The sequence below is a fragment of the Sturnira hondurensis genome, unplaced genomic scaffold, assembly GCF_014824575.4.
Source record: "Sturnira hondurensis isolate 20B ecotype Veracruz unplaced genomic scaffold, ASM1482457v3 Scaffold0019978, whole genome shotgun sequence".
NCBI lineage: Eukaryota > Metazoa > Chordata > Mammalia > Chiroptera > Phyllostomidae > Sturnira > Sturnira hondurensis.
The window spans coordinates 642,038-662,913 of NW_028092609.1; the positions used below are offsets into that span (position 1 = coordinate 642,038).

The following is a 20,876-nucleotide window of genomic DNA, read 5'->3' on the forward strand; positions in this document are numbered from 1 at the left end:
TGACAGAGGGGAGGGTGTCCCCAGTCTCCTGTCCCCTGCTTGGCCTGTTCACGTACGCCACACAGTGACACTCACACATACACACATGGACACATGCCACACAACCACACCCACGCACACACACACATATTCACATACACAGCACGCCCTGCCATGTCACCCCCACACACTCACGCTCACACACTCACATGTGTGTTCTTTTCACACAAGATCTCTCCTTGCCCCTTTCCGTCCCCGTTTCTTGAGTTCAGAGCCCCTCACACACACATTAGCACTTGGGACCAGCCGTCTGCCTTCCTGCCGAGGCCGCCAAACAAGAGATGAATGATTCTGCAGGCGGAAGGGTGGGGGAAGTGAATTAGGAGCAACGAAGGGACCCTCTTCTGTTCTACTCCTCCTGCCGCTGACCTGCCGTGTGCCTGGGCAGGGTGTGTGACCACTCCACTCGATGGTGGAGGTGGTGTCCAGTTCTCTGTGGCCCCACCCCCTTGCTGGCAGGGGGGTGGGGGCGGAGCTGGCACCCCTGTTACAGTGGCAGCTCGCCCAGCCTCCCCTTGGGCCCCCGGCCCTAGAGAAGCGGAGAGAGAGCCGGGGCTCCCACTGAAGGGAGCTGCTGGTGGGATGGAGGCCCGGACCATGCAGGGAGGAGTTGGCATGGATTCACCTGGGGAACCGGCGCAGGTCACTGACCTCTGAGCCTCGGTTTCCCCTGCTGCAGAAGGGGAGCCCAGCCTCGCTGGGTGCTGGGGGTGTTCTGGGAGTCCCTGGAATGTCAGTGACCGCTGTCTTCCTCACACGGAGAGCTCTCAGTGTTGGTGGAGGTCCTGGCTGTCTCCCAGGAAATGGCCCAGGGAAGTCCGGCCTCTGTGGGGGGCGGTGTGGGGGCAGGAACAACAAGGGGGTTAGGGGTCAGGCTGCGTATTTGGCTGGGGGGCGACCTGGCCTGCAGGCTCAGGCTGTGGGAAGGCGACCACTGCCCCCTCGCACTGCAGCCTTCACCCTGTAGAGGGAGCAGGAGCAGGAACACCTGGCCCAGCAGGTCCACTGCAGGCGTCCATCCCTCCCTTCCCCAAAGGATTTTCACGGGGCTGAGCGGCCGCTGCTGGGCAGACAGCAAAGCACCCAGCTCTCCGCGTCCCCGGGGCCCTGTCCCAGGGCATGGGCTGCCTGGGGAGGGGGTGGGATGCAGCAGAGGGCATGCGCGTCCTGGGTCTGGCTTTACCTCTCAGGCCTCACCTGTGAAATGGGCTGGAGCGCCACGAGCATGTGTCCACCTGGGCAGGACTGGGCAGGTGAGAAAGGGGTGCTCAGCGGGTGGCCAGAGGTCTCGTGTTCGTGTCTTGCTGCAGGTCTTTGGGTTTTGTGACTGGCAGGGACTCTGGGGGTGGTGCAGAGCGGACAGGCTTCATGCTCAGTTCCCGCCGGCCTGCCTAGTAGAGCCGCCGTGGGTTCATTTCATCTTCATTCATCCACCTGTCCATTCCTTCATGCACACCTTGAACAACCCCCTCGAAGAAGCCCTTCTAGGCCCCACCCATTGGGCGGGGAAGATCCAACCTGGCTCTGCTCTGAAGGAGACAGCTGAAGCCACTCAGAATGAGGAGGGTCACCTGTGTTTGGGGGCTGGCGGTAATCCGGGAAGCCTCCTGGAAGCGGTGGCCCTTGAGCCAGGCTTTCACAATAACCACCGATGGGCTCTGTGGAGAGATTAGAAGGGCATCTCAGACGGCTGGAATGCCACGGGCCGTCACCGAGGGGAGTGGCTGCACTGTGTGCGGGACCCTGGTGGAGGTGGATTCTTGTACCCGTCGAGCAGCGGGACGAACTCAGCAGGAAGTCTGAGCAGGGCAGCAGGGAGCTATGGAAGGCTCTGGAGTAAAGGAGTCCCACGGGCAACAGATGTGAGGCGGGCAGGACCCCCCATATCAGGCCACTTCGGCCCTGCCCAGCCAGGGCCATAGGGGCTCGGCGGGGCCAGGGGCTGTGTTGGGACCTGGCCGGGACATTTATGAGCTGCTTGGAGGCGGGCAGTTGCGGTCGACCAGGCCTGGCCACCCTGCCAGGGTCCCCTTTGTGTTGACCGTGGGGCACAGGGGGCAGGAGCCAGGACCCTCGCCCGGGTCCCTGTAACGTCCTCTGTGTCCTCAGACACGGAGCTTGGCCACATAGTGTCACCATTTCCTCACCCCCTTAACGGGAACTTCCTACAGCTTTGCCCCGAGGACTAAGGGAGCCAAGGTGTGAACCGGCTGGTTACGGAGGGCTGAGGACGGTGGGTCCAGGTTCCCCATCTGACGGCCATAACTCCAGGGCGGAAGTCGAGAGTGCGAGCTCTGGAATGTGCCATTCGGGGCTGAGCCTGTCCATGTCCCTTGGTCACCAGCTAATCCTGGGCAAGCAAATCACGGTACCTCTCTGAGCTCGTTGCCGCATCTGTGAAATGGGGTGGCGGTGGCATTTGCCTCCCTGGGGTGGGCGTGAGGGCGAGTGGCTTGTGTGCGCAGGTGCCCCTGCGTGTCCTGTTGAGAGAGCCCTGCACGCTCCCCTCTCTGGTCACCAGCCCCCCGACAGGGAATACGGCTGCACCCACCTCACCAGGGGCCCCCTAGGCCTCCTCCACTCCCACATCCTATCCCCCCAAAATGGCATGACCGTAGCTGAGGCTGACGGAAGGACCCCTGGGAGCATCCCCTTGCCCGGGCGTGTGCTCCTTACCTGGGGAGACAGAACAGAGCTGGCACTGCACGGCCCCCATTCCTGTAGACAAGCACGCCGCCTCTGCTTCAGGGAGCTGGGAATTCCCGCGTCGGGGGCACGCGGTTAATGATCGGCCACCGGGAGGTCATTTATATTGGCTAAGCGGGCTTAATTAGGCTGGATTGGAGGGCTACCATGAGCACACAAAGACTGTGAAGGGTTAGTTAACCTCTGAGAGATTACATTGTATTCAGCGCTCTGTTAAAGTTTGAATTAATTTTTCTCATGGGTTTGTTCACATTCTAATTTTCAACTAAATGAGACATCTGTTTCAGAAAAGGAAAATTTGCTCTGGTTGTCATGGCAACTATCGCTCTGTAAGAAAATTATTCCAATGGTTACTTTAGAACAGAAAGACAGAAATTCAGGACATAAAGCTGTCGCCATGGCTTGGTCGGAATTCTGATTCATCCGGCCTCCCCGAGAGTCTGTGTGTCCTGGACACAGGGCCGACCTCGGCGCCCGGCCCTTAGGCAGTCAGGCTGGGTCCGGGCACCGTGAGGTGGGCGTGGGGACCGACCACCGCCCCTGCACACCCAGCACTGGGGTGTTCACAGGTCTCAGACCGAGGCCGCCCCGAGGTGGGTGAGGCAGTGAGGGGCTGGCTGATCCCGCTGCTTGGATGACAGGCTGGGACCCCTGGGCAGCTTTGCACCTTAACCTCCAGCCCCACCTTGTAGGACGAGGGTGGAGTGACTGAATGCAGAGTGCTGGGACAGCTGAGGGCTGACGCTGACTTGAGGAAGGACGGCGCCATCCTATGTCCCTTCTCCCTGCGTGGAAACCTGGGTAAACAACATGTACTGGGGGGCAGGGGACTGGAGGCCTGTCCTGACCTTGGGACGGCACCCTGAGGACTGCAGTCAGTCTGTCTCTCAAGCGTCTCTGGTCCCCACCTTCCAGCCGCATGCCCCTGCCTGCCCTTGAGAAGGGCCCCCCACCCGGGGACAGTGCTCCCCAGCCGGCTGCCATCCTGGGCAATGTCTCCCCTGGACGTGTCGTGCCCGAGTTCCAATAAAAGCCAGAACATCACCATCTCCCCTTGACAGCACTGGTGTTGGGGAGCGCTCTCCTGGTGGTGGTAGTGTGACCCTTACACCTCCCCATCCGCTGTCATGCAGGGCACAGGGCACGGAGCAAGGGCCATCCCTGCCCTCATGGGGTAAGGTCTGGGGGCAGAGGCGTCATTGCCCCATCTGACAGGGTCTGGGAGAGGTGAAGTGACCAGCCTGGGGGCAGAGCCAGGAAGGCTGAGGTCAACTTCAGTGTCCTTCCCGCCCATTAGGGGGGACAAGGCAGCCCCCTTTCCCAGCCTGACCCATCCCCCACCCCGAGGCTGCTGCGAGGCCTATGCACCTCGTGTCCTTGAAGACAGGCGTGGGGGGAGGTGGGGAGGAGAGGGTGGCTGGAGTCCTGTGGGTAGCGGTCCCCAAACCTGCCTGGTTCAGACCTGCTCCTGCACGGGCTCTGCCTAGGACCTGCTGTGCGGTGTTGGGAAGTGGGGCGACCGCTGGGGGCAGGGTGGACCCCAGCTTCCTGGGATCTGAAGTGATGTGTCTCCGAGAACCAGGCAGGTGCAGCTACAAGGGACTGTCACCCCCGAGGAGGGTTCATCAGTGCTGGGCAAGGAGGGGTGGGGCAGGGGAGGGCTCGACCGTGCATCGGCTCCTGGGCCTCCAGGGCCTCTGGCTTGTTTCCACTGTCTGTTTCGAAGAGCCACCCCGTGCTGCGGCTCCTGGGAATCGATCCACGCCTCCTCTCCGTACTGGTGAGGCCTGTGCTTCTAGTAAAGAGTTGGTCGGATTTCTGAAAACAGGTCCTGCGTTTGGAAGGCCACGTCAGAAGCACATTGCTCCTTCTCACCCAGGCTGGTGGCGCTGGTGGCACCGCCTACAGAGCGGCTTTCAGGTGGCCGCAGCCACACCCGGCAGCCAGGCCCTGCCTCAACCTGAGGGTGCTGGGTGCCACAGGGGCTCGGAAGTGACAGCGCCACCAGCTCAGCCCATCAGGATGCGCGGGACAGTTGGCTGTTTCTGACTGGCACCAGGGGGGACACGTGCTTGACTTTGTGCCTCAGTGCACACGGGGGTGGGCGTCTCTTTAATTTTTTATTTTATTTTATTTTATTTTATTTCAGTTGTTGTTCAAGTACAGTTTTCTGTCTTTTACTCCCATCCCAGTGTGGGTGTCTCTTTAAATATAAAAGTATTTAACAGAAGTGTCCCTTCTCTGCTATGAGGGACTCTGGTGTTTTCCGCTTTCTTTTGCTTTTGCTTTTAAAAAGTGCTATTGTGACCTGTCAAAGTGCGGTTTGAAAACCCTGTGCTGGGCCAAGTGTTTTTCATCCCGGCTTCATGGGTGGGTTCGCAATGACGGTGATGACGATGGTGACAATGGTGATGGTGACGATGGTGGTAATGATGGTGATGATGGTGATGGTGGTGGTGGTGGTGGTGGTGGTGATGGTAGTGGTTATGGTGGTGATGGTGGTGGTGATGGTGGTGGTGGTGGTGGTGATGGTGATGATGGTGGTGATGGTGGTGGTGGTGGTGGTGATGATGGTGGTGATGGTGGTGATGGTAATGGTGGTGATGGTGGTGATGGTGATGATGGTGGTGATGTTGGCAGCCTCAGCGCACTGAGTATTTACCATGAACCAGGCATCGTACATGGAAAAACTGATGGGATTCTTTCAACAGCCCTACCGAGGCGGGTGGTGTTACTGCCCCCATTCTCCAGATGGGGGAATTGAGGTGTAGAGAGAAGTTAAGCCACCTGCCTCAGTCAGGGCCTCCCTGACCCTGCGGTTCCCTTGAAGTCGGGTGTGACGTGGCGTGCGTCTGTGTGTGTGGGGGGGCGTTTACATGTGGAGAGAAGCTCCGCTTCCTGCCGTGCAAGGGCAGCCATGTGACGTGTCCCTGAGGGAAGCAGTGCCCTCTGAGGGGCTTGTCCCCAGCGCCTCCCACCCACCCACCCACCATTCCACAGCTCTGGCCACCTGGCCCCCTCACTTGGTGGATGCCTCCTGTTGTTGGGGATCCCGGGACAGCCTTTACCTGGGGTGCACGCAGCCCCTCTGTGCCCTGCCCTTCACTGTCCGTTTCTCCTGTCACCGGCTCAGGCAGACGCCCAGGCCCCCATCTGTTCTCTTGGGGCCCCCTCAAGGTCAGGTGTGAGGAACCCCTCGGCTCCCCACCCACCAAGAACAAGGCAGGAGCCCACAGCCCTTTCCTCGAGGCCAAGACTTAGGCTGGCAGGGCTTGGGGAGATGGTGGCCTGGTGTGTCCCACCTGCTGTAAGCTTACCTGGGGTCCACTCGCGATCTCTTTAGAATGTGGGGCCCAGTCAGCAGCTATCCAAGGCCAGGGGGGAACTGCTGCGTGACATCTGCTCACAGGTTCGCTCACTCAGTGCACCCGCCGCCCCTGCCACGTGTCTGCCCGCCCCTGGGCTGGTGCCAGCCGTGCAGGGGGAGTGGGGAGCCTGGGGTGGAGCTTCGGGATGAGGGTGGTGATGGTGATGGTGGCGATGGTGATGGTGGTGGTGGTGGTGGTGGTGATGGTGATGGTGGTGGTGATGGTGGTGATGGTGATGGTGGTGATGGTGATGGTGGTGGTGGTGGTGGTGGTGGTGGTGGTGGTGATGGTGGTGATGGTGATGGTGGTGGTGGTGGTGGTGGTCATGTGATGGTGGTGGTGATGATGGTGGTGATGGTGGTGATGGTAATGGTGGTGATGGTGGTGATGGTGATGATGGTGGTGATGTTGGCAGCCTCAGCGCACTGAGTATTTACCATGAACCAGGCATCGTACATGGAAAAACTGATGGGATTCTTTCAACAGCCCTACCGAGGCGGGTGGTGTTACTGCCCCCATTCTCCAGATGGGGGAATTGAGGTGTAGAGAGAAGTTAAGCCACCTGCCTCAGTCAGGGCCTCCCTGACCCTGCGGTTCCCTTGAAGTCGGGTGTGACGTGGCGTGCGTCTGTGTGTGTGGGGGGGCGTTTACATGTGGAGAGAAGCTCCGCTTCCTGCCGTGCAAGGGCAGCCATGTGACGTGTCCCTGAGGGAAGCAGTGCCCTCTGAGGGGCTTGTCCCCAGCGCCTCCCACCCACCCACCCACCATTCCACAGCTCTGGCCACCTGGCCCCCTCACTTGGTGGATGCCTCCTGTTGTTGGGGATCCCCGGGACAGCCTTTACCTGGGGTGCACGCAGCCCCTCTGTGCCCCGCCCTTCACTGTCCGTTTCTCCTGTCACCGGCTCAGGCAGACGCCCAGGCCCCCATCTGTTCTCTTGGGGCCCCCTCAAGGTCAGGTGTGAGGAACCCCTCGGCTCCCCACCCACCAAGAACAAGGCAGGAGCCCACAGCCCTTTCCTCGAGGCCAAGACTTAGGCTGGCAGGGCTTGGGGAGATGGTGGCCTGGTGTGTCCCACCTGCTGTAAGCTTACCTGGGGTCCACTCGCGATCTCTTTAGAATGTGGGGCCCAGTCAGCAGCTATCCAAGGCCAGGGGGGAACTGCTGCGTGACATCTGCTCACAGGTTCGCTCACTCAGTGCACCCGCCGCCCCCGCCACGTGTCTGCCCTCCCCTGGGCTGGTGCCAGCCGTGCAGGGGGAGTGGGGAGCCTGGGGTGGAGCTTCGGGATGAGGGTGGTGATGGTGATGGCGGTGCCTGAGTGCTTTGGATGGGGTTCCTAGGTGTCCCCGCGTCCCCACCATCCCCTGTCCCAGCATTAACGGCCTTCCTCCAGGGTGACAATTCTGGATCTGATAATGACCGAAGCCAAAGGGACTCTTGGGAGGCTTTTGTTGTGAATGAAAACCCAATTCTAATAGCTGTCTGTGGGCCCACGGCACTGGGAAGTTCAGCGGTGGGTGGGTGTCTGGTGCAGCTGGATCCAGCTGGCTTCCCCGGGCCCTTCTGGTTTATACAGAGGAGGACTTGCCCTCCTCTCTGGAAGTGAAACGGTGGAGGCCACACATTCACCACTGAGCCAGTCCAGGGGAGCGCCTTGCACCGATCGGCCTCTGTCCTGGGTGGGCAGCAGGCCGGGGTTCCACTCACTGGCCCTGCTCACCGGGACCCCTGGTGGGGGTTTCAGCTGGAAGCGGGAGTGAGTGTCCTCCCTGGGATGCACCCCCTGCGGGGGCGGGTGCCACAGTTCTCTGTGGGTGTCCTGAGGAAGGTTCAGAGCAAGGAAGGTCCCTGGCAAAAGCTGATTTTTATGCCTTTCCTTTTATTGCATAAATGACACTTGTTTATCACAGAAAAAGAGACTGTAGTTAAGCAGGAGGGAAAAGGGAAGGGAAGGCAGGCGGTGCCCATGCCCTCTCCCCGCCAAGCCCGGGCGGACCCCGCTGGCACCCGGGCGGAGTTCCTGGACGCCCAGCTGGCCCCCATGGCCGTTCGGTGCCCTGCCCGCCTCTCTGTCCTGTAGTGGCCCCCACGCCCGCCAGTCCCCCGAACTCCTGCTCTTCTCTCACAGGCAGCCCTGGTTTTACGGCTGGGGCTTTAACCTGCCGCGAGGACAAGCCTTGCTGGAGAAGTGGAACCTCATTCCCGAAGGCGTGGATGTCCTGATAACCCATGGACCCCCACTGGGTAAGAGCCAGCCCCACACTAGCCCTGGGGTCCCCGGTCCTGGGCCCCGCCACCCCGCCCCACCCCGGCTCTCTCTGAGAAAGGATGCTGGGGTGAGGGTAGCCCCCGCACGCCCTGGTCTGAGCCCACTGTGCTGGGGCATCAGGGATGAGTCGACCCCCTGCTCCCTAATCTCCTGAGCCGGGAGCCAAACTTGCTGCCTCCACCCCTGAGTCCTGGGCACTCAGCACCACCAGGGAGGCTCTTACAGGCCCCGCCTCCTGCACCCCTCACCCCGTCAATCACTGGGGGCCTCCCCCCACCCGTCCCACAGGGCCCAGGGCCTGTGGACCCAGCCCTACGTCTGCTCCCACCCCCTCTCCTCACCTGGCCCCACTTCCAGTCCGTCAGCGTGACCCTTCGGTTCCACCTCTGAATGGTCGGTCGTTGTCCCCGCTCTTCCCCTCTTTTCGCCCCTGCTGTCCTCACCGAGGTCCAAGCCATCTTCTCTCTCTGAGGACCCCCTCCCCGGCCCCCCAGCCCCAAGTCTTGCCCCTCCCACTCCGCTCTCCTCACAGCAGGAGGAGGGAGTTCTCTGAGTTGTCAGCTCTGCCACACTATCCCTCTGTAACCCTCTGTGGCTCCCTCAGTCCTTAGAATGAAGGGCCTGGTGGTTCAGCCCAGACCAGCCTCCTTCTCCCACCGTGGCCTCTGCTGAACCTGCCATCACGCCCTCGGGGCTCGGGGCCAGGCCGGGCTGGGCACTGCTGGGCGGGGGCTCCCCTGCTGCAGAGCCTGCCTCTGCGGCTTGCAGGCGCCAGGCCACGGGGTAGAGGGGCCCAGTGTGGCCAGCCCAGTGGGTGAGGGGAGCCCAAAGGTAGAGGCAGAGACAGAGGCAGCCAGAGGGGGCCTGGGGAGCTTACAGAGGAGGTGACTGCAGAACAGGGTCAGGGGAGTCAGGGGAGGAAGGGGGCGGCATCCCTGGTGGGAGGGGCCGTGGGCGAGGCCCAGGACACCGTGGGGGAAAGTGTGCCAGGCGCCTCTTGCACCCCCACAACGTGCAGAGGGGAAGGCTTTGCTGTCCCCATTTTCAAAGGGAGGCGGCTCCAAATCCCAGGGCCCTGAGAAGGTTTAGGGGCGACACACAGCTGTTGTCACTGCGGCTGCGTTCATTCGCACCTCTGGAAGCCTGCTGACCCCTGGGATGCGTTCCCTTTGACATTTGTTGTTGTGCGGTGAGGCTCCGGGGCGGGTGTTTCCCCCTCCCTGCCTCCTTTCCACCCTTCAGTCCGTCTTCCCAAAGGGTACCTTTGGGGGTCCCACTCTCCCGATTCACCCCCGCCACCTGCATCACTCATAACACGCAGCTCCCACAGGGGATGCCTGTGCCTAGTGCAGCCCAGTGATTGGGTGCTGAGGCCAAGGCACAGAGAGGTTAAACGGCTTGTCCAAGGCCACACAGCAAGTAAGGAGCAGAGACCCCCAGACTGAAACCAGGCGTCCGCCCCAGGCCTGCTCTCCGCCTGCCTGCCTACTTCCTGCCTCTTCCTCTTTTTCCTCCCCTTTCCTCCTCCTCCTCCTCCTCTTCATTCTCTCTGCCTCAGTCCCTCCCTCTCCCTCTCTCTCTACCTGATTCTTTGACTCCAGGGAGCCTCTCCCCTCCCAACAGTAGTAAAAACCCTTTGCCCCACCCCACTTCCCAAAAGAGAGGAGCAGTGAGGACCCTAGGCACTTGCCTGGATTATCCGCTATCCCTGGTTAGTGTAGCCGTGTGCGGGTGATAAGCCGACACCGTGTGGGCAGTCTCGGAAGGCGGCCATGCACGCAGACCCTGCCCCGGCCACGTGAGCTGCGCTGCATTGAAGGAAGTTCATTTTCATGATTTTGTGACGTTTGTTCAGAAAGCTTTCAACATGCAAGTCTTCCTCCTGGGTCCCTCTCTGCTGCTGGCCGCTGGGAGGCCCTCAGGCCTCTGTCCTCCCTCCCAGGCCTCAGGTTGCTGTTCTCTGCAATGGGTGGTCGCTGTCCTCGGGACCNGGTGTTTCCCCCTCCCTGCCTCCTTTCCACCCTTCAGTCCGTCTTCCCAAAGGGTACCTTTGGGGGTCCCACTCTCCCGATTCACCCCCGCCACCTGCATCACTCATAACACGCAGCTCCCACAGGGGATGCCTGTGCCTAGTGCAGCCCAGTGATTGGGTGCTGAGGCCAAGGCACAGAGAGGTTAAACGGCTTGTCCAAGGCCACACAGCAAGTAAGGAGCAGAGACCCCCAGACTGAAACCAGGCGTCCGCCCCAGGCCTGCTCTCCGCCTGCCTGCCTACTTCCTGCCTCTTCCTCTTTTTCCTCCCCTTTCCTCCTCCTCCTCCTCCTCCTCTTCATTCTCTCTGCCTCAGTCCCTCCCTCTCCCTCTCTCTCTACCTGATTCTTTGACTCCAGGGAGCCCCTCCCCTCCCAACAGTAGTAAAAACCCTTTGCCCCACCCCACTTCCCAAAAGAGAGGAGCAGTGAGGACCCTAGGCACTTGCCTGGATTATCCGCTATCCCTGGTTAGTGTAGCCGTGTGCGGGTGATAAGCCGACACCGTGTGGGCAGTCTCGGAAGGCGGCCATGCACGCAGACCCTGCCCCGGCCACGTGAGCTGCGCTGCATTGAAGGAAGTTCATTTTCATGATTTTGTGACGTTTGTTCAGAAAGCTTTCAACATGCAAGTCTTCCTCCTGGGTCCCTCTCTGCTGCTGGCCGCTGGGAGGCCCTCAGGCCTCTGTCCTCCCTCCCAGGCCTCAGGTTGCTGTTCTCTGCAATGGGTGGTCGCTGTCCTTGAGACCACCTCAGCATGAATAGTCATGCAGCCCCACTCCACACCCCGGGCCCCCTCTGGGCTTTTGTCAGTGTGGCTCTGTACATGGCGGGCAGAGTGGGGGGGGGGCGTTGCACGGTCCCAGGCGTACATGACAGACCCCGGTTTCCCTTCCTGAAGGCAGAGGCAGGGCCTGGCTGGGAGGGCTGTGCCAGGGACCTGGGTGTGAGGGGAGCTTCGCCTAGGCCTGTGGGCCCAGAACCCCCCGTCTCCGAGGCTGTGGAAGTGGCCGCCTGCGGCCCGCGGGGCTCGGGGCTGGGCTCACTGCCCCCCGGCCCTCCCCCTGCACAGGTTTCCTGGACTGGGTCCCCAAGAAGATGCAGCGGGTGGGCTGCGTGGAGCTGCTCAACACGGTGCAGAGGCGCGTCCAGCCGCGGCTGCACGTCTTCGGCCACATCCACGAAGGTCAGTGGGTGGGGTGGGGGAGGGGACCGCCCTGCCGGGGGCTTCTCACTGGCCGGTTAGTGGCCACCTCCCTCAGCTCTGTGCTGGAGGGGAATGGCCATTGGTGTTGACAGTGATGGTGATGCTGCTGGTGGTGGTGGTGGTGATGGTGGGAATAATGGTGGTGTTGAGGAGGATGTCAATGACGATGTCTCGCTTCCCAGGCTCGGAGCTGAGCACTGTACGTGGATTACTATCTCATGTGACCCTCAGCATTTGACAGCAGCCTTGGGAGGCGCGCCTGTCACTATAATCACTATTTATTGGCAAGAGACCCGGTTGAGAGTTTCTGGAGCTTGGCGCAGGTGGCCGAGTGCCGCCCGACTCCCACCCCCTTCAGCCCCCTCCCGGCTCCAGGGCCTGGCCTTACCCCTCGGCTTCCACAGGTATTTGCTTCCTTTCCAGGGTACGGCGTCATGGCGGATGGGACGACCACCTACGTGAACGCCTCTGTGTGCACCGTGAACTACCAGCCCGTGAACCCCCCCATAGTCATTGACCTCCCCACGCCCCGGAACTCCTGACCGCCCCCGCGGCCCTGGCCCTGCCCGGTCCCAGCCGCCGCACACGCCTGGCTGACAGCACGGCCCCCCAACGCACCCTTCCCTGCGGACAGCCCGTCTGGCCGTGGGGACCCGCCCAGCAGATGAGCTGAGGCCTTGCAATGAGGAATCTCACGCCCAACTTCTGTCACCGGGCGTGGGGACCCTGTGGGTCCCTGTCGGGTGTTCTGTGCTCATTACTTTCTTCTGTGTGTACATTCTGTGTGTACATTCCATGTGTACCTCGTTAAAGGACCTACCAAGCCCGTGGCCCCGCCGTGTTCGGGAAATGGCTGTATCTTCATCCTTCACAGGCGGATACCTTCGTGGGTCTGGGAGGCTACTGCTTGTGGGTGGGTTCCAGAAGCTCTTGCACAGAAGCCCCCTCTAACCAAGGGTCTGTGCAGCTGCCAGCCCCAGGGTGGGCGCTGGGTGGGAGGTTTCATGGTCGGGTACAGACAGCCCTCCTCGTCTCCGCCCAGGCCCTCCGAGGGAGCGTTCAGGGGCATCTCAGGAATTCGGCTGCACCTGGCCAGGCCTGCACGCTGCTGCCTCGGGTCGCTCCCTGTGTTCTTCCTGTGGCCGTCTGTGCTGACTGGGACAGTGGCCGGTGTGTCCTGGGTGCTTGCTCGGGGCCCGGTTGGGCGGGGGGGGTTGGCTCTAGAGCCGCTCACGTGCCCAGGACCAGCTGGAGGGTTTCCAAGCTGCGGACGACCCCTGGCCCTGTGGGGGCTGCGATGTTCCACGGGGCTCAGTAGCCTGGAGGGTCCGCAGGCCAAGGCGACCCTGCCACATGTGGGTGCCCCTGCATGGGGCTGCCCACTGCACACATGCACACTCGCACACACGCACACTCACACACATGCACACGCACGCCCCTATTAATCCAGTGAGTGGGTCCCGTGCTTCTTGCCTCCATCCTCATGCCACCGTGCTCCAATGGGTCTGTCCCTCGGTGGGGTTTCTCTCACATCGTTTGGGGTCTGCCTGGCCTGCCCACCACTGAGGACGGCCAAGTGGGTCACCGTCTTCCTAGTCCCAGCACCCGCTGGCCCTTTAACGGGAGGTGTCGCTGTGACAGCAGGCCCTGGGCCCCAGCAGCTCCGTGCAAAGGGGCTTCTTTTACTTTTCTAGAATCAGAACAGGGTGGGGTGGGGGGCGGGGCTGCATTTTGAGGGAGGGGCACCAGCAGGGCCCAAGGAGGGAGAGGTGAGGGAGAGGTGAGGGAGGCCGATAGGGTTGTGCAGGGCTGGGGCCTGTCTTCGTGTAAGATTTGAGTATTTTGGTCATCATGGGTTTTTTTTACATCAGTTTTGATTTTTTTAAAATACTAGATTCAGATAGTATCACGCATTGTCTTTACAGAGTTTTTGGTCCCCCTCTACCCTCCCCCAACTCGTGCTCCCAAAGGGGGCCCTGTTCACCTCGCCCTAGCCCCAGGCCTGGGGACCAACACCAAGCCACCCTTTGCAGGGACGGTCTCCTCTCATCCTCCACCAGTCCTGCAAGGGCAGTGTTGCTGGCCTGTTTTAGAGATAAAGCGACAAAGGTCAGAGAGGCAAGGTAACAGCCTGAGGGTGCACAGTCCAAGGGGCAGAGGCAGGATTTGAACCTGTGTCTCTGGCTTCACAGCCCCTGCTTACCACCACCCAAGGCCCCACCCCCTGCAAGGCAATGTGTGGTCCAAGGCTTTTTAAATTTTTTTTAAGTTTAAGGGTCCTGTTCAGAACCCGTCTGGTTTGTTTCTGAGAGTCCTGAGGTGAGGGACCCGGTTCTCCGTGGCCCCTTCCCTGCTCATGCAGGGCCCCTGTGGGCCTCGGTCACCTTCCGGGACACCTGTAGCAACCCCGCGCTGGCGCAGGCCGGCCTCGTGCTGCGGGGTGCAGGGCTCCCAGAACCCGGTTCGGCCCGAGTGGTTCCTGGTGGCCGGGCCGTTTCCAAGGTCCCCAGGGGCCCGGACGCTGGCGTGCGTGCCACGCGGGTGGAGGGGACAAGGCCCTTCAGCCGCCTCTGCAGACTTTCTGTGTGGGCCACGGTCTAGAGACTTTAAAAACATTTTCCTAAGGTACCTTCAGAATACGGTGTATTTTTATGTGGAAAAGAAAAGTTACGAAGGCAGCGGCTACTTTGAAAAGATTCACTGGAAGTCCTTGAGGTGGAAAGCTGACGCGAGGCCCTTGGTCGTCGCGGCCTCACTCGGTCGTGGCTGTAGTGTTTTGTTTTTTCTCTTGTCAAGCATGTCAGACAATAAAGTCTTTGTAAAAAGAAACTCTCTCCTGGGGGTGTCTCTGTGAGTCTCCTGGGGCACTGGGGTGGCGGGTGGGGCAGGCGGTGTCCCCCCTGGGGGTTCCTGGGCAGCTTTCCGAGGCCAAGTCCACGTGTCAGCGACTGGTGTCCCCCAGCTTGTGCCAGCTTCCCGGGAGCTGGAGGCTGCGGGGGACGCAGAGGCGGCGCTCGGCGTGGGAGCGCCGTGCCCTGTCGTGTTCGGAGACCTGGCGGCCTGATTTCCCGAAGCACAGTGCCTGCAGCTGGCCTCACTCCGGGCTCCTCCCGGGGCAGCACGTCTACCCAGCCCTGGTCGAACTTGGGGTCCAGGCGTTGCCCACAAAAAGCGCTGGCGAGTATAATGACCCCAGGCTCAGAGCTCCTGAGGCTGCACACATTCTGCTGTTCTCAACCGCCCATGGACTCGTCGGTACAGCCACCCACTCACCTGCCCACTGACCCCTCCCTCCACCATCCACCCATCCAGCCAGCCACTCCACGAACACTCGCTGAGCAGCTCCCACGAGCCTGGCTTGGACCAGGGAGGTGGCGGTGGGGCTGGTGATAGGGTCAGCGCTGACGAGGAGTGGATGCCGCGTGAGGGCTAGGGAGAGCCGCGGACAGCCGCGGACGTTGGCTGCCACTCACGGAGGTGGCGGGAGCAGGGGGAACAGGTTGGAGGAGGGACGCCGTGCGCTGCTTGGGTCTCTCGAGCTGGAGGTGCCCTTCGGAGTGCGTGGAAGGGGTCCAGTGCCAGGCGGGGAAACGGACCTGGAGGAGGGAGGCCCTCTCCAGAGGCTAGCATTTAAGGGTCATACCTGAAGCCTTGGGGCCGGGAGACCTCCCAGAGGGCCACGCAGAAGGCAGGAGAAGCCACTGGGGCAGACCGCAGCGCCGTCAGCCTCTGTGAGCCTCTCCTGTGACACTTTCCCCGCCAAAGAGTACCCTCCCCAAAGGCCTCACTAGGCCTACGACAGACCGTCCTGGGCCTAGGCCCCTCGGCCCCTCGGCCCCTCGGCCCCTCGGCCCCTCGGCCCCTCGGCCCCTCGGCCCCTCGGCTCCTCGGCCGTGGGCCTTCAGGAGGAACTGCTGGGCTTGAGGTACCCGGCTGCTACTCTGGGCCAGGGTGCAGAAGAGCAGGGCTCCGGGGCAGGAGCGAGGCCTCTGTGGCTGCTGCCACCTCTGGTAGCAATGTGGCACTGCAGGGGCTGCTGGAGAGCACCAGGGGCCTGAGGCGCCTCTGAGACACAGCTGCTGCCCAGCCTCCTGCTCCTGCTGCCTTCAGTGTGGACACCTGGGTCCTGACTCACCTGGGATCTGCACCAGTGCTGAGAGCAGGGGGCGCCCGGGGCCTGGGCTCTGCGTTCATGCACACGATGCCCCACCTGTCCCCATGGCCTGAGGGGATGATGACAATGCAGGCTGAGGTCCCAGATAACCCTCCTCTTGCCCAGGGCAGAGCAGTGGACACGTCCAGCCAGCTGCCTCCCCACCCTGACCCTCGGCCCTTTGATAAATTCATTCTCAGGGAGCCCCGCCCCCGGCAGCTCTTGCCCACAATTCAATTCGGCTTCCGGGGACCTGATCCTTGAACCTTTGAACCTCCAAGGGCACCACATTCCCAGGCCTTTTCTTCCAGAATAAAGGAGACCCCTGAATAAGCTAGTGGAGGTGACATGCTCTGCGGGCATGGGCTTCACCCAGCGCTCCCCCCGATGTGCCCCAGAGCTCCCAGCTGGACCCACAGCAGCCTGGCCAGCTCAGGGCTTGTCCTGGCCAGCTCAGGGCCCCCGCCACGTCCCCTTAGAGCCTGAGACCACAGAGATCTGCGGGGTGTGGGAATCAGGCCCTGCTCTCGCATGTTCGAGGGGGCACTTTGGAAGGCTGCTCCGATCCCAGAGAAGACGCTGAACCCTTCCTCCCTGTCTTACATGCTTGGGGTGCAGTGAGTGGCGGATGGGGTCAGGCTTGGGGGCCCTGAGGACGCACAAACCCGGTGTGCAGGGGAGGTCAGGGGAAAGCTTCCCGGAGGAAGGAGCCTGGCTGGGCCCTGAACACCAGGAAATGATTTTCCCGTTAGGAAAATCATTGTATTGTGAAATGACACCAGACTTCCAGGAGCGTTGTAGAGACACGACAGAGCTGCTCTGCGCCCTTCGCCCAGGCCCCCAGCGCAACGTGACCAGGGCACACTTACCAACCAAGAGATTAACATCCGTGTAACACTGCGAATCTGTTCTCTACTCGGCCGCTGCGGGCTTCCGTCCATGTCCTCCCTCTCTTCCAGAATGCCACCCCGACTCCACGTTGCGCTTTGCCTTCGTGTCTCCCCAGTGTCCTGCGGTCTGTGACCGCTTCTCAGTCTCTCCTCCAGTTTCACGACTGTGACAGGTTTGAGGCATGCTGGTTGAGCGTGCCTTCCTGTGGGTTTGTTGGACGTTCTCTCACGACCAGTTGGGGTTCTGCATCCTGAGAAGAATCGTTCCACCAGCAGAAACCCCCCTCGTTGGGGCCCCTCTTAATGACGGGATTTTTCAAAACAGCTTTTGCAATCCCACTGGCAGGGAGTGAGTTTCCTGGTGGGTCACACCCCCATCAGACTGAGTGTAGTGTCCACTTAAAAACTTTAGCCCTGCGAGGATGTGTGTGGTTTATTTTTTTCACTGTAGTTTTATGCTATGTTTAAAGATTTTATTTATTTATTTTTAGAGAGAGGGGAAGGGAAGGAGAAAGAGAGGGAGAGAAACATCAGTGTGTGGTTGCCTCTCGAGCACCCCCTACTGGGGACCTGGCCCACAACCCAGGCTTGTGCTGTGACTGGGAATCCAACCAGCAACCCCTTGGTTCATAGTCCAGTGCTCGATCCACTGAGCTACACTAGCCAGGGCTTGCTGTGGTTTTAATTTCATTTCCCTAATGGCTAATGATATCGATTATCATATGTTCACCTGCCATTCACATACATCCTTTGGAGAAGTGTCTGTTCAGATCTTTTCTCCCCTTCCTCAAAAATGGAGTTGTTTGTTTTTGAGTTTTAACAGCTCTTTATGCTCTGGAGACAAGGCCTTAACTGAGTATATGACTTGCAAATCTTTTCTTCCACTCTGTGGGGTGTCTTTTTCTTTTTTTTTTTAACAGTTTGAGGAAAAAAGTTTTTCATTTTGATGAAGAGCAGTTTTCAATCTTCTGTTTTATGAATTGTGCCTTTGGTGTGTAACCTAATCAGTCATTGCCAAGCCCAAGGTCAAGCAGGTTGGCCCTGATGATTTCCTGCAGAGCGTTCGTTTCATATTTTACACTCAGGTCCATGATGCTTTGCGGGTTTAGTTTGGTCTGAGCTGTGAGGGTGCGTGTCCAGTTCCATGGCTTCGCACATGAGCACCGTTTCTCTGTTGAAATGCCTTTGCACAGTTGTCTCAAACCAGTTGACTTTCCTTGTGTGGGCATATTTCTGGACTCTCTATTTATTTATTTTTTAAAAAATTATTTATTTATTTATGTTTAATATTTTATTTATTTACTTATCTTTAGAGGGGAAGGAGAGAGGGAGAGAAACATCAATGTATGGTTGCCTTTTGTTGCACCAGCCTGCAACCCAGGCATGGGCCCTGACTGGGAATTGAACCGTGATCCTCTGGTTCACAGGCCCGCGCTCAACCCACTGAGCTACACCGGCCAGGGCTCTATTTATTTTTTAAACGTCACACGAGGATACATTTGTTGATTTGAGAGAGAGAGAGAGACAGAGGGAGGGAGGGAGAAACATCAATCGGCTGCCTCCTGTATGCGCCCCGAGGGTCAAACCTACAACCTAGGTAGGTGCCCTGACCAGGAATCGAACCCCTGACCTTGAGGTGCATGGGACAACGCTCTAACCAACTGAGCTTCACTGGCCAGGGCTGGGTTCTCTATTTTTGTCCAATTATCCACAGAGTCTGTTTTTTGGGCCAACATCATACTCTATTATTATAACTTTACAGATAAATCTTAAAATTGGGTAGTCTGAATCCTCCAATTTTGTTCTTTTTCAGAAGTGTTTTGGCTCTTCTCGTTCCTTTGCCTGTCCACATACATTTAAAAATTGACTCGGCATACACACATCTGAGCCTGTGGTTGGGAATGTGCTCTTAGAGTCTGCAGATTAAAGGGAGAAGAGTGGTGCTCAAAACACCGAGTCTCCGAGTCAGTGAGAACCACGACCGTCGCCACGTGCTCAGCCCTCGGCTTCCTTTGCCTGTGCTCGCCCTTTTCACACAGACGACGTGCACATTTCGTTTGGTTCACACCCAAGCACTTCACGGGGGGGGGGGGGGCCGGTGGGGGGGCGTCCCAGCCACTCCCTGCAGACGCACAGGCACGTGGTGCCTTTTGCAGACTGACTTTATAACTCAGCTTAGTTCGTTTTTTGGGGGGGTTCTTTGGAATTTCCTGTGTAGATGACCACACACCTCATCTGCAAAAAGGGACCATTTTATCTGTTCCTTTCCACTTTCCTTTTTCCCAGGTGTTTTGTTTGTTTGTTGGCCTCATCACACTGGCTGGGACTTTCGACGTGATGCTGAGCCTCAGTGGTGAGCAGTGTGCTTGCCTGCCTCCCGATCGCAGGGGAAGCACCGGCTCTCAGTCCCTACGGCATCAGCTGCAGTCATGTGTGGGCGTTTGCTCTGACCTCACAGGAGGACACGCGTCCTGATTTGACAGAGACGAAGGGCGAGCAAAGGAGAGAGGCAAACACGGATGTGGGAGAGCAACTTCGGTAGTTTGCCTCCTGTATCTTCCCCAACCAGGGCTCGAACCTGCAACCTTGAGCATGCGGGATGACACTCCACCCGACAGAACCACTGGCCAGGGCATTCAGTTTTTTGTAAATGTGTTCATTCAGCTAAGGAAGTTCCTTTCTGTTCCCAGGTTGTTGGAAGTTTTTCTTACGAATTAGTGCTGAATTTTGTCAGTGTTTTTCCTGCATCTATCGGGACCATTGTGCATTTGGCGTGGCAGGTGTGGGCGGGGTCTGAGGGTTTGCCCTCCTGGGAGGTCACCGGCTTCTTGGGCACCCAGTTCCATGTTTTCTTCACGTCTGGGGACTGTCCCTCCCTCCCCTCGGGGGTCCCCATCGCGTGCGTGTTGGCGGGTACGCCTGATGTTGCTCCACGGCTCTCTGGGGCTCTGTTCATCCTCATCTTTTTTTAAGACTAGATAGTCTCAATTCACCTGCCTTCAGGTTTTCTGAGGATGTAACGTTCTCATCTTTTTAAACAGATTTTATTTCTTTTTAGAGAGAGGGGAAGGGAAGGAGAAAGAGAGGGAGAGAAACATCAGTGTGTGGTTGCCTCTCATCTGCCCCCACTGGGGACCTGGCCTGCCACCCAGGCACGTGCCCTGACTGGGAGTGGAACCGGTGACCTGTTTGGTCCGTGGTCCGGCACTCAGTCCACTAACTACACCAGCCGGGGCGCAGGTCTCCTCACCTGGGAAGGACTCGCTGCTATGGGGCTTCCTCTCTCTCGGCTGTTCGGTATGTGCGCGCTCTCCGCAAACTCACTCGCCCTCCCCTGACTGTGCCGCGTCCACTGGCGCGTCTGTCCCAGGCGGCCGTCACCGCTATGGCTGGTTTTCACTTTCAACCCCTGACTGGGATCCAGGGCCCAGCGAGGAGGAGAAGGGGGGACGGCTGTGCCGCCTGGGAGTGGGGTGCTGCTGCCTCCGGGCAATGGCCTTGCCCGTGAGGGGCAGCCGCGGAATGGGAACCGGCCCAGTAGGCCAGGTCTGATCCAGGACGTAGAAGCACTGGGCCTGGCTGCGGGGAGGGGACCCCGGCACCCCCCAGGCACGCGGCAGGCTCTGATGAATGAGACCCCAGAAACTCCAAGTTTGTGTCTCAGCGCTGGTAGTTCTTTCGAAGTCTCAAAAATCATTTCTGTAAAGAGTAACATTTTTATTTGCTCAGATGAATGAGGGGGGTCCTGAGGCTCTGGGACAATGTCAAGGCTGCCCGGAGAGGCCATCCCTGCAGCCGGGGTCGAGGCGTGGCGCTGAGCCCAGCTAAGCACCCGGGGAAATGCTGGCTCAGTGCGGGCCTTGTCTGGTTTCTGGAGGTAGTCTGGGGGGGTCTGAGAAACCTCCCAGGTCGTACAACTCTGTTGGTCTCGGGGACCAGCCCTGCAGTCCCCATGTGTCCACGCCGCGCACACCGCCATGGGCCCTACTGGAGAAAGGCCCTGAGGAAGTCGTTGTAGGAGATTTTCGAAGACAGTGTCTTGTCATAGTATTCCAGAATATGGAAGAACTCCTCCTCCGAGAGGTTGATGCTGTATTCTCTCAGGACCTGCGAGACAGGGAGGAGGAGCCGGGTTGCCTGGCGCCATTTGAGGCTGGGACGCGCCCCTCCGCCCGGGCCTGAACACCTCCCGGCCAGCAGCGCCCCCCTCT

The 20,876-nt window shown here is 59.7% G+C and overlaps 2 protein-coding genes across 2 annotated transcripts in view; one reads left to right on the forward strand and one right to left on the reverse strand.

The window, feature by feature from the left end:
- Positions 1-12,798, forward strand: part of MPPED1 (metallophosphoesterase domain containing 1) — a 49,122-nt gene extending 36,324 nt beyond the window's left edge. Inside the window, exons 4-6 of the mRNA XM_037028498.1 lie at positions 8,245-8,360; positions 11,488-11,601; positions 12,046-12,798. Coding sequence (XP_036884393.1) covers positions 8,245-8,360; positions 11,488-11,601; positions 12,046-12,164 — 349 coding nt within the window. The 3' untranslated portion in view covers positions 12,165-12,798. The remainder of the gene's footprint in view (positions 1-8,244; positions 8,361-11,487; positions 11,602-12,045) is intronic.
- A 7,206-nt stretch (positions 12,799-20,004) lies between these two features.
- EFCAB6 (EF-hand calcium binding domain 6) overlaps positions 20,005-20,876 on the reverse strand; it is a 152,251-nt gene continuing 151,379 nt past the window's right edge. Inside the window, exon 32 of the mRNA XM_037028488.1 lies at positions 20,005-20,772. Within this exon, the coding sequence (XP_036884383.1) occupies positions 20,650-20,772 (123 nt within the window). The 3' untranslated portion in view covers positions 20,005-20,649. The remainder of the gene's footprint in view (positions 20,773-20,876) is intronic.